General features: G+C 37.7%; 1 protein-coding gene and 1 long non-coding RNA gene across 2 annotated transcripts; one reads left to right on the top strand and one right to left on the bottom strand.

Annotated features, from left to right (window-relative positions):
- Nucleotides 1-355: 355 nt before the first annotated feature.
- On the bottom strand, nt 356-9,452 carry LOC146650089 (uncharacterized). Its single transcript, XM_085386127.1, has 6 exons — nt 8,800-9,452; nt 8,460-8,519; nt 8,279-8,338; nt 8,137-8,199; nt 7,799-7,977; nt 356-557 (listed from the first exon to the last, which is right to left on the bottom strand). Exons 1-6 carry the CDS (start codon nt 8,887-8,889, stop codon nt 356-358), a joined length of 654 nt encoding a protein of 217 aa, XP_085242253.1. The 5' UTR covers nt 8,890-9,452.
- A 1,289-nt stretch (nt 9,453-10,741) lies between these two features.
- LOC146650088 (uncharacterized) lies at nt 10,742-12,621 on the top strand. Its single transcript, XR_014908289.1, has 2 exons — nt 10,742-11,313; nt 12,227-12,621. It is a non-coding gene; the product is annotated as an uncharacterized LOC146650088 (long non-coding RNA).
- Nucleotides 12,622-13,581: the final 960 nt, after the last annotated feature.

Genomic DNA, 13,581 nt, shown 5'->3' with positions numbered 1-13,581 from the left:
GTTAATTGGCCTGCCAGGCTCTGGCGTTGACATTGACTCCAAAGCAAAGTTTCTGCTGACTAATGCCAGCCTAAATTGGAAACATTTCATTTAAGCCCAACTAAATCTTTAACCTATAAAACTGCTTTAACAGATAAACTATGCCAACATCATAGGATGCTTCTTTTATGATTGAAATTTAAAACAAACACACTGACATACCTCCAGTGGTTCTTGACAAAGCAAGCCACTTCACCCTGATCATCCTTCTCTGCCTATTCAGCAAGTGAGGAGGGGGGGGGGGACGATAAATCAAATTCCCCACTCCTGCTGTAGAGCTCCACAGGTCCAGGAGGACAGTGTCCACTTCCTTACATTAATCTTTTAATGGACTCTCCTCCCTTCTCTTTGGCAGCTGCACTTCCCCTGACAGGTCAGCAACGATTGCTGGGGTCATTAGTCCTCTGATAGGCTGAACGATAAGATCAGCAACAGCAGGGACAAGGTGTGGGAGAGACAGCGCTGAGCTAGCTACAACATTCGGGGTTAAAGAGGAGAGTCGTCTCCGCAAGGTCGTTCTAAGAGAGTAAGACAACAGGAGTCAATTTAGCAGTGAGGAGCAACGATAGATGCTCTGTGAACTTATAGTAATAACTCTTTTGTAACACACGTGTTAAATCAGCACTTCTTTTCTCTTTTTTTTGCCTAATCTCTGCAATCAGTAATGGAGTGTACTCATCTTTCCTCTCGTTAATGATGGAAGTTTGATTTTCAGGGTGTGGCAGACCACTTTTAGATTTCTGAGAGGTGTTTCATGCAGAGCTATTAACTACAGATGAAGGGCGAACTCTGAATAGTATAACGGAGCACTCCAGTTTGGATCACAGCAAATAAAGCTGGAAAAAGCCAGCTTTTCTCCTAATGAACCCAGAGGAAGGTATTTTATTAAAAAAAACAAAAGGAAGAGATAAGAGAGAGGATGCTTGTTCTCCAGGAAAAGCTTTTGGCCTGTCTTCTGATGCACTTTTCACAGTCGGCCGCATCCTAGTTAAAATTAACTACAGACAAAAGCAGTTCAATACATATTGTCAGAGGCGAACAAATGGGCTGGAGTTGGTGGGTTGATAGGGGGTAAATGTATTTCTTAATCTGCACTGTGGTATAAGGGTAACTGGGTAAATGTGGCCCACTACTCACAACAAGTCCCTTGAGAGATTATACCAATTGCCATTTCAGAAATGAATTCAGTGACCTACAGTAATGAGAAATTCATTTGCACACTGTTTGCTGCCAGACAATTGTGTGCGTGTGTGTGTGTGTGTGTGTGTGTGTGTGTGTGTGTGTGTGTGTGTGTGTGTGTGTGTGTGTGTGTGTGTGAAGCAGAAAGAGAGCATGTGCATGGGCGTGTGTTGTGGATTTCCTACTATGGGAACAAAAGCAGTTGAAATGAAAGTCAGAAGCAAAAAACAAACATGACAAAAGGACAGATGCCAAAGAGAATGTCAGCATGATATTTGACTCTAAGGTAAAGTGTGTGCTAGATGCAGTTTGAGTTTCTCACCTCAAAAACAGAACATGATGCTTTTCATTTTTAAATTAAGCCTTTAATAAAGCCTTTAAATAGCTACATTTTTTAGATCACCCCACTGAAGGTTGCAAGTCTTCCTGAGCCCATTCTGCCAGTTACTAATGCAACACCACCATCCAATACTGATTTTTAGTCTTATTTCTTGCGCACAGAGATTTCTCCAGATTTATTGAAACTTTTGACAATACTAGTTACTGTAAATGATGAGATATTCAAAGTCTTAAGAATTTTATATTGAGGAACAATACTCTGAAATTTATACTTTTAAAAAAAGACTTATAGAGTTTTTTGCAGGTAGATCACTATACACCCCCACCCACCCCCGTGCTTTCTTTTTAGTACCACTTAGTCCTTTTGCTTCCACATCTCAACTTTTTGTATGTGATCAAAATATGGGTTCATGAGATTTACCAATGAAAATCATTGCATTCTGCACACAGTTTGAGCCATATGTAACTACGTTGAGTGACCTGCAAGGAAAGACAGGCCGCTGGTTAGACACATGTCAGTCACATGTTAGTCACATCAGCAAAACATAATGTATACATACAGTGGGGCAAAAAAGTATTTAGTCAGCCACCGATTGTGCAAGTTCCCCCACCTAAAATGATGACAGAGGTCAGTAATTTGCACCAGAGGTACACTTCAACTGTGAGAGACAGAATGTGAAAAAAAAATCCATGAATCCACATGGTAGGATTTGTAAAGAATTTATTCGTAAATTAGGGTGGAAAATAAGTATTTGGTCACCTCAAACAAGGAAAATCTCTGGCTCTCACAGACCTGTAACGTCTTCTGTAAGAAGCTTTTCTGTCCCCCACTCGTTACCTGTATGAATGGCACCTGTTTGAACTCATCATCTGTATAAAAGACACCTGTCCACAGCCTCAAACAGTCAGACCCCAAACGCCGCCATGGCCAAGACCAAAGAGCTTTCGAAGGACACCAGGAAAAGTTTTGTAGACCTGCACCAGACTGGGAAGAGTGAATCTACAATAGGCAAGCAGCTTGGTGTGAAAAAATCAACTGTGGGAGCAATCATCAGAAAATGGAAGACATACAAGACCACTGATAATCTCCCTCGATCTGGGGCTCCACACAAGATCTCATCCCGTGGGGTCAAAATGATCATGAGAACAGTGAGCAAAGATCCCAGAACCACACGGGGGGACCTGGTGAATGACCTGCAGAGAGCTGGGACCAAAGTAACAAAGGTCACACCATCAGTAACACACTACAACGGCAGGGAATCAAATCCCGCAGTGCCAGACGTGTTCCGCTGCTGAAGCCAGTGCATGTCCAGGCCCGTCTGAAGTTTGCCAGAGAGCACATGGATGATACAGCAGAGGATTGGGAGAATGTCATGTGGTCAGATGAAACCAAAGTAGAACTTTTTGGTATAAACTCAACTCGTCGTGTTTGGAGGAAGAAGAATACTGAGTTGCATCCCAAGAACACCATACCTACTGTGAAGCATGGGGGTGGAAACATCATGCTATGGGGCTGTTTTTCTGCCAAGGGGACAGGACGACTGATCCGTGTTAAGGACAGAATGAATGGGGCCATGTATCGTCAGATTTTGAGCCAAAACCTCCTTCCATCAGTGAGAACTTTGAAGATGAAACGAGGCTGGGTCTTCCAACATGACAATGATCCAAAACACACCGCCCGGGCAACAAAGGAGTGGCTCCGTAAGAAGCATTTGAAAGTCCTGGAGTGGCCTAGCCAGTCTCCAGACCTCAACCCCATAGAAAATCTGTGGCGGGAGTTGAAAGTCCGTGTTGCTCGGCGACAGCCCCAAAACATCACTGCTCTCGAGAAGATCTGCATGGAGGAATGGGCCAAAATACCAGCTACTGTGTGTGCAAACCTGGTAAAGACCTATAGTAAACGTTTGACCTCTGTTATTGCCAACAAAGGTTATGTTACAAAGTATTGAGTTGTATTTTTGTTATTGACCAAATACTTATTTTCCACCCTGATTTACGAATAAATTCTTTACAAATCCTACCATGTGGATTCATGGATTTTTTTTTCACATTCTGTCTCTCACAGTTGAAGTGTACCTCTGGTGCAAATTACTGACCTCTGTCATCATTTTAAGTGGGGGAACTTGCACAATCGGTGGCTGACTAAATACTTTTTTGCCCCACTGTATATATGTATACATATGACGTATACAAACATAACATATGTCTGTAGTGGTACAAGAAACCACACATTTAGACACCATTTAAAAATGGCTTCTTGACACAAAGGCTTCCCACTGATCTTAATTAAATAGATGTGCAACATAGTTATGTGGTTAATACCATGTTTAACTACATCAAGGAAACATGCGATTTTGATTGTTTTCTTACTTTAGGTCTAGTCAAACATAAATCTGTGACCTGGAGTATCACTTCTTTAACTTTGACTAATATTTGTGAAGATGGATCGTCAGAGGAATCCTACAATATGTCTTATTTTCCTAATTAAATTCTAGCAACTAATCAAATTAGGCAGCAGTTTGCATACCAGCAGCCCTACAAACATGCACACACACAAATTAAAACATGCAAGTCAAATTAAGTAAGCAGCGTAGGCCGCTGAACCCTCAGCGCTACAGTCTTCTTTTATGTTATTATTTTAGAAGACACAAAAACACTTGGACTGATTAGTTCTGGGAATAAATGATCTCTAATTAGGCTAAGTGCTTCAGAGGGAATATTTTAGAAGACGGAGCCCTGAACGACTCCAGACAAGAACAAAAGCTGAAACAGGGACGCGCCCAGAAGTTTTACGGGTTGCCATATTGGGGGGCCACTAAAATTATTGGGGTGGCGCACCAAATTCAGAATTTCCAGTGTTTTTATGATGTTGTCAAATATAGATTACTTGAAAAATCTGGCAAAAAAGAGAGAAAGAAAAGAATTACATGCCTAGTTACTTTCCTGCTATTCAAGCTGATATCAGTGAAAATGGGTACATATGAAAAACAAATAAGATTTTGAAATCCTTAATAATCTGTTTTAAATAACAAGTTAAAGTTTCAACTCATTTTAAGGTGTATTCCTCTTTCTTTTTGATAAAATTATGTCACTTGGATTACAGACCATTACATGAGGGAAGTTGAATTATCACCATCAGATAAAAAACAATGTTAAGGCAGCTTACGTCCCATATGGAAAAGATGTATATAAATCTTGTAAGGTTTTTATCTGTCTTGTGTGACACTTGTATGAAAAATATACAAGAGTGAAAATACATATAAGATCCCTTAAAAAATTATATAAATGAAACTTGCATGTTTTGGATACTTCTTCAAAAAATATATGACATTAACCCGACATATATTATCCTAAGAAGAAAAATGTAATATCATACTTTTATGAGTTAGACAATCATGAGTGAAACTAAACTATTGTAAGTTTTTCATAGAGAACAAAAGATTTACTTGTGTTATCACAAACAGGAAACAACTAACAATTAACATTGAATGACAAAAGGATGTGGGGGAAAGCCACAAATTTACGAGAAGTTTGCTTTGAACATGTGATTAAATAAAACCCCACATTAGAATTTCCCTCTGGGATTGATAAAAATGCTTTTCATTCATTTGTGTAAAGTTTATTTATTTCTTTGTTTAGCATTTTTGCAAAACTAGGCATCCTATTCCTGACTTTCAAATAATGTTTTTTCCCATTATTGCATTGACATTTAAAGAACAAACTTTTACAATAAGTTTGACAAATGATTAAATCAACACAGTAAATATTCAAAATACATCTCAAATGTATTCTATATAGATGGAAAAGATATTAGACAATATTCATATTGTAGAAATATTTTTAATTTTGCACAGAATCAGCAGATTACACAAAGATGTAGATAAAATACATTTTATATATAATATATTTCTGTCTTTTTACATGACCCAGATTCATTATGACAGTGCTTTAAGGACCATTTAAACACCACACCACTAGCTTAATGGAATTACATTGAAATACATAAATGTTGTGAACATGCATTGCAAAATGTTTTGACAGAATTTTTTTTTTCCCCCAAGTCAGAAACCCATATTTCAATAAGAAATATGTTCAGAAATGACAGCGTGAATGCGCCACCTTTATCAACACCATAATCAGTAGCTCCACCTTCACATTTGGATTGAATCATTTACAATAAGATTTAAGATTAAATTATTTACAATAGTACGTATTCAGTAGCTGACATACAATTGAGGTAGAGTCTGGACACTGTATGTACATACATGGCCTAACTATCTGAGTAGCATTTATGGCTTTGTAAAAGCCTGTGGGAAAGTGAACAGTTGACATATAGCTCAGCTGAGTTCTGATAAGAGAACCTCTGGCTAACTTTTGCACTGTGCAATTACCATATTTTCCTATAGCATATAAACAATGACTATCCATTTCAACAAAGTGTGAGACTGCAAAAATACTTCCATTTTTTAAAAGCACCACATAATTGTTTCTTTGTTTTGTTTTGCTGTACGTGTAACCGTGAACAATGTCTCCATTCACAGAAATTCTCTTGTAGTAACTCACCACAGAGTTTGTGGGAACCTCTCTAACTGGGTGGAGAGCAGCTTGATCTCTCAGAGATATTTGTCTTACATTTGGTGAACCAAGGGCAGTCACCTGAGTAAACTTTACATGCTTCTTGACATGCTGGGTTCCTTGTCTCATTTCATTGCAGAACTGTTTAACTTCTGCAGCTGCATTTGTTAAGAACTGCTTAGCTAAACGAGGAAAGGCACGGGAGACTGCCACTCGTTTGCATATTTGTTGTGGTACAGCTTGACTACTTTTTATTTGTTTCAAGAGGTACCCATTGAAACTTTCAAACATAAAGGCTGAGTGAGCCCATAAAGGACCCCATTGCACAACACTTTTACTCAAATGCAACAATGAATGAACATTGAATGTCATGTGCTGTTTTCCATACAGAGATTGTACACCTCCAACAAAGTACACTAATGCGTCGTGTGCGTGGCTTATCAGTTCAGTATTTAATTCGGACCCCAAGAGAATGCTTATCCCTTCTACCAGTAATGCCCAATGACAGTGATACTTCTGTGGAAGTATGCCTTTCAGAACTGGCAAGCTATAGTACAAAAGCCAATGCTGCCACTCATGAGCTTTCCAGAATTTGCGTTCAATTAAAGATCTTGGAACTCGAGCGACGATACCTGGAGGTTTAATAGACAAGAGGTGTTTGTCTATGCTTGCTATTTGTACACCTATGTACCATGGCTCAGAAGTGTTTTTAGAATCCATCCATAAAGATGCCATGTATCTGCACACACCAAGCAGTACACAGTGCATGTAGTCAGGGACCATTCCATTGATAAGATCAAACAATGGCAAATCTGCAAGAGGAGATGAGCCCTTTATCCCCAAAATAGTCTTCCCTTGTCTTTCAACTATTTGTCCTATTTCTACTGTGGTTTTATGATTTCTGTCACTTGGCTTTTCATCAGGACATGCGTAAACCCTTGTTTTTCCATTCCCTTTCCTTGTTTGCATCCCAGGATGAAGGCAAACTCCACAGCCATATTCACCATTAAATTGCTTGAAATTTTGTAACAATGGTCTTGCTACAGCATCACACACACAGCACAATGTGTGTACTTTCATGTGTCTCCGTGCCTGATTGTTAGGATCTTGCCACTCAAAACCAACTTGAGAAAGATTTGTACACTCCTCGACAAATGGTTTAAAGAAGCAGGACATGTCTGGCTTTTTGGATCCAAACCATAAAGCACATAGAAGTACATGTTTGTCTCTACTCTCCGGTGGTATCTCATTAATGCAACACAATATTGGCCAAATACTAAATTTGGAAGACTGAAAAACTGGTACACCATCACAATTAAAAGTGAGGGACAGAAAATCATCTTTACTGGTAGACTTTAAGGTCTGATACAAGCTGCCATCACATATGTCCTTTATTACACGGCTACCACTGGGATCACCTCTGAAACATAGATCATGCACATTGTGGTTCTCAAGAATGTCTTTTAGCTGATCTTTTAATGGTATACTAATAAAAAAGTTACCTTCCTCTAAACTGGCTTTCACTGTTGTGAATGAAGAACATGACACACAATTAAGTGTTTCCTCCAAAGATTGTGAAGACCCAATGTACTTAGTACAAACTCTACAGTAATGATGTCGTTTAAACTGTTTTGTAATATCAGCGAAGGGTTTCTCCAGAAAATACCTGCTTGATGGAACTACAGTAGTCCCAGCAGAATGTAACTTGAGCAGTTTCAGCAAGTCCTCCATTAATACACCTGTAGTGTTGTGTCTCAAAGCAAAGGAGAGGATTGACATGATGCTTTGAATTTCTGTTAGTCCACTGGAGCAGTTCACATCAACTCCTGCTTCAGGGGCGTTCTCCTGAATGGTTGAAAAAGAATTGTGTTATATTTGAGCAGGTTTCACTTATTTTCATATGTAGCCTTGTTTTTTTTTTTTTGCAAAACTGCATTTACAACATAAACAGCAGTCATAGCGACGTTTGTCATAGTTAAAAATGCAATTAACCGCAAGTCTTACCTGCACCATTGTGACCATTTCTATTCTTTCCTCCTGTCTTTGGGTGGCATCTTCATTGTTTCCCTGAGAAGTATTCAAATTAACTACTCTTTAAAGAAAAGAGAGCCATAGAAAGGGAACACATCTTGCATTTGTTTCTTACCAGTGACACCGTTTGTGGTTCTGGTATCTGCTCATCTCTTTGGGCAGCATCTTCACTTTCCTGTGAGGAATACAACCCAAGTATTGAATATATATATGAATTAAATATCCGAATGATATATTCCAGAACAAGTAGTGAGTCTGTCACTGGAAGTGGAGCACATCTTGCATTTGTTTCTTACCAGTGAAACCGTTTGTGGTTCTGGTATCTGCTCATCTCTTTGGGCAGCATCTTCACTTTCCTGTGAGGAATACAACCCAAGTATTGAATATATATATGAATTAAATATCCGAATGATATATTCCAGAACAAGTAGTGAGTCTGTCACTGACATATTTAAACAGCTTAATGGTGAGCTGTACTTTTCACTTTTACAATGTGATGGAGTAGCGTAGAAGAGACATAAGAATGAAAGTAATGCTTTATTGTGGCCTTTTTTCTGTATGTTGCTTTTAAAAGGAGAGAGAAAGAGAGAGAGAAAGAGAGGGAGAGAGAGACTATAATAATGTATTTTTATTTACCATTGGAACTGTGAAAGTTCCTTCTCTCTGGCTGTCATCTTCACCATTGTCCTTGAAATGATACAAATGAACAACTTGTTTAAGATACATTTTTCACAGCTCCGCTGAAAACAGTCGGGATGAAATTTCCATGTTGTTATTATTGTGATTGTTATTATTCTTAATGTTTTTATTGACCTTTAAATAAACACAATGAAAGAGGTTGTCTTCTAAGTAAAAAACTACATTTTTTTTAATTATATTTATCATCTCACAATTACTTAAGTAGCACTTCAGATTACTTTCAATGCAGAAACATTATGAATATAGTCTAGATTCTCAAATACTTTGCATTTTCTTATCATAACTAACCTAAACAGAATTTATCAGTCATTTGGCAAACACAATAAATTATGTTGCATAACTTATCATTGAAAATAAATATCTATGTAAGTGTATGGAATTATTAGTTTGTTAACCTACTTAGTACACACAACACAAAAATATAAGCCAAGTTATGGGTGTCAAATTAGAACTGGAATGTTCCACTTAACCAAAGTATTAAAACCCAAACACTTTGTATCAAGTGCTACTATGGTAGCTGATAAGACATTAACGATATACATTCACTTACTTGTTGTTGTGTGTTGTGCTGTCCGATGTCAGTCAAAGCTCTGTCGATTTTTTTAAAAAAATTAATAAATTCTTGTAGCTTTCATAACAATGACAGAAACTGACAACTGTATTAACTTATTGGCAAAGGTGCACATACCGTTTTTTCCATCTGGTCAAAGTACGTGAAGGAACGTTTTTCCGCATCCAGTCTATTTCACTTGTGTCAGATCTATAATGTTTTCTTTTCGGCATCACTGGCTCTTAAGTTACAAAACTCAGTTGGAATGTCAGTATAGTCTATAATCTGTGAAAAACATATTCTACCGCCAAATAGAGAAAATACTGACGTAGAGCATGAACTCAAAAATTTGTTTTCAGCTGTGAGTGCCATGATTGGTTAAGTGTACGGTCAAATATGAGGATACACCAATCAAAGGCAAAGTAGGGCGGGCCATGCTGCAGCGTACAGGTGGCCAGCTTTCACCGCGAGACCTCACACGGTCCTCATCAGGTAACGGCTTCCTTACGTAATTTAACAACAAGCGGGAAATCGGTCTAATAAAGTGTGTCTTGCAAAGATGGAGACTACGGAGACGAATAAAACTAATATCAGAGGTAAGTCGCCTAAATGTTTTCGAATTTGAATGACTTAGCTTAAGCTAATAGCTTGCTAAAAGTGGTTTGATGTTTTACGGGTCACATAGAAACAAGTGACCAACGTGGAAATGCTCTCTTCAGAGAATTATGCATGCGACATAGCACTTGGTGTCATTAAAATGGTTCAAACGGTAAAAGTATGCCTATAGAAACCATGTCAAATAGAATATTTTTTGATAAGAAAAAGCCTTTATTAGCATATAGCCTGTAGCATTCTAGCTAGGAAAAAGCAATTCTTTTTTTCCTCCCCCCTTCATTTACTACAGAACACGAGGAGAGGAAGTTTGCAGTGGTGCAGTGGAGTGAAGGGGAGGACTATGGAAAGCTTAGTGAAGTAAAAACTGTTAACATACGGGGGTATGATGACTCCAAGATGGACCAGCATGGGAATCCCATTTCCACTTACTCGGCAGTTATTGAATGGCGCCATGGGAAGAAACAGCGAGGAGGGTGGCCACATTACAGGGGCACTGTTGTTTTTGTCTCTGGTAAGTAATTGTTAATGATTTGAAATGTAGAATGTCCTTCTCTACTTGAAAGTAGTTCTCTAAAGAAAAACTGAATTCACTCTTTAAAGTCATGTGCTTACTTCGTTTTTCCAGGGAGCTGAAGACTGTACTACTAGATTTAATGGGAAAATATGTCAAAACTTTTAAATTGGTACTCTACTTATTAGTATGATGGATCTAATTCAAGTGTTAAATTCATTGACTGTGTTTCTGCTGTGAAGTTTCCCTTCTTAACAAAGGAGTCTATGGGGATTGACTCTGTTTTAGAGCCAGCCCCTGGTGGAGCAGAGGCAAACTACAATTTTTCTACAAAAGCTTCACTTTTGCATGGGAATGCCTGTGCGAGTAACAAGTGATGCAGAAAAAAGTTTTGCAATCCAGTAGCTTAGCATCCGGACATTGCAGGTGAACGACGGCTCCGGGAATATACATAAATGTCACTGCCTTCAAAACTAGACGAGAAACAGAGTTTTAAGTCTGGAAAGGTATGTAGTTGTTCTTTACGTCTCTTATATTGATCAAAATGTCTTTTTGTTGGAACAGGTGGAGATTTATCCTGGGACTGGAGTCATGGTAGAGAAACTGGCCTGGGCCTATGCTACTAATGCAAATTCATCTACAACCTTTGTGAGGCATCTGCTCACAGCAGTCTTCCCTGTGGAAATATTGCTAGTGAGCAATCTTCGAGGGGGAAAACGAGGCAGAGGACATGCACGTTTACCGCTCGACAAAAATAAATTGGATGCCATCTACAGTAAGTTTTTAGCTTTTTATGGCATGTTTTCGCAGTTGTCCACACTTCTGGCATTTAAAGATAACAAAGGACCAATGAAAAACAAGGGCCACACATATGAAGAATATCTTCTTAACATTTATGCATATATTATTGTTGATGAAGAAAGGCCTCCACCAAATAGAGGATTCTAGTTGATCTTTTTTGAGTTATATCCAGATGAATGAATGGTCTTTTCATGACATACTATTGTAGGCCTTAGATTTCTCTGTAGGCCTTTCATTTCCTTTATGGTGCATTTTGTTTGTCCAACTACAAAGTAACAAATGATGGTAGATAAGTATTTTACATTCTGGATGTTCTTGCATTTGATGTATTTCAGTGACTGCGTTTACATGCAGCCGATAACCCATTCAAAACTGGAATGTTAGCAATAACCCGGTCACACATGGCTTTAAAATACCGGCAAAAATCCAAATATAAATCTTGGAGTTACCAAATATTTTTGTGAGAAAAGGGTCATGTAAAACCTCTATCGGCATATCGCCATCAGAATGAAAATGGATTTGTGTTTTGCACATGTTCTATTCCCGCGGAATCCTGGTCTTTTGAGTAGAGGAACTTTGTGTATGTGCCGTCTGGCTCTCTGTGACTCTCTCATCTCATGCATGTGAATGAGTTATTCCGAATGTTTCAGAACCCTGAATAGTGAGCCTAACTCGACCATAACCTGAATATTGGCTGTATGTAAATGTAGTCAATGTAGTGAACCGCTCCATGCATCGTCTGCAAATTTCAAAGCTGGCACCATTAGATATTAAGACTGATTAATGCAGGATCATTGCACTATTGTTTAAGATCATTGGGTTCTTTTACACTACTAATTCTGTTCTTGTCATCACCCCCCCCCCCTTGCATTTTTGTACATATATAGGTGCAACCCTTGAGAAGTGGCCTGGGACCCATCCTTCCAGCATTGGTACTACAATCAATGCCAAGATCACAGAACTCCGGGCCAGAAATAAAAATGTCTCTGTCACAGCATCCCCATAACTTGACTTTCGATGTCTCATTTGGCATGTTATTATAATGCCAATTCATGTTTTATCTATTAAAGATAGATTGTTTGTTTTGTTTTTTAAGTGGGCAGGTTTTTTGCCCTCCAAAGTTTTACTCATGTTAGCAGGTAAAAGTTCCACAAATTTGCAGCAAAAGGTATGCAGCTTAGCATGCTCTTTAAACAATAGAGCTTAGATTAGGTTAAATATTTCTGTGAAATATTAGTATGTGACTGTTATATCAGAATAATAAAAGTTAATTGAATTTAAAGATTGCCCAGTATTCATGTTTTTTGTTTTTGTTTTCTTCAGTATTACAATACATTGACTGCCGACCTGTCAAAGAAAGTTATGTTGGCTTACGAGTTTGTCTTTGCATTGCTAGTTTTTAACTGATGTTGGTCAAGCAGGGGCAAATGATACTGTTGTCTTTTTCATATGTGATAGATTTTTTTTTTCTAGTAATGTTAATTTGTATAAAATTAATAATTAAGTTTATAGGTTTTTTATGAGATGAGATTTAAGAATTCTTAGAAGAAAAATGTAAAAAAAAGAATAGTTTACCATAAAAATGTATTGCCGGAACATAAAGTGAAAACATATGTAATCTAACATATTCTTAGAATATATGTATAAAAAGCATTTAAAAAAAAGAGATTATTGCCCTGCAAACTACATTTACTTTACATATAAAAAAAATTTATCTAACAGATTTTGTTCATATATGTAAAGCATATGTCTTTATGACAATTATGTACTAAAAACTATGCAAATATTATATGGAACATCTATGGAATACATACTTTGACATGTACTTTCCTTATATAACTTATACTTAGTTTTAACATGATCCTTATGTGATCCACTTTATTATCATGTATGAAAGTAACCCGAAAGTGGCCACTTTCAGGAGTAAATCATACAAGCCTTATATGATTCACTATATATGGAGCAAACTAAAGCTGATGCAAATCTTTTCTAAGTTTTTTATATTTCTTTAACATATGGGTTTTATACGTTTTTTATATTTCTTTTCCGTATGGGACTCTCTGGGCAGTATATACTTTCAAGGGAATAGTATTGTATTTTTACATTCATTTTGTTTTCTTTCTTCACACAGAGGGAAGAGTATGTAATCGGTTCTGTTTATCTGTCTGTGTCTAGAAGCCTAGCGTGCACACTTTTCAAGATGTCATGTTCAAATTTTGAATAGTGTGATAGTAGATACCAA

This window comes from Rhamphochromis longiceps, linkage group LG17 (genome assembly GCF_057381845.1).
Source record: "Rhamphochromis longiceps isolate RC_006_pf linkage group LG17, R_longiceps_female_GT1.1, whole genome shotgun sequence".
Classification (NCBI taxonomy): Eukaryota; Metazoa; Chordata; class Actinopteri; order Cichliformes; family Cichlidae; genus Rhamphochromis; species Rhamphochromis longiceps.
This window is presented reverse-complemented; position numbering and strand designations above follow the sequence as displayed.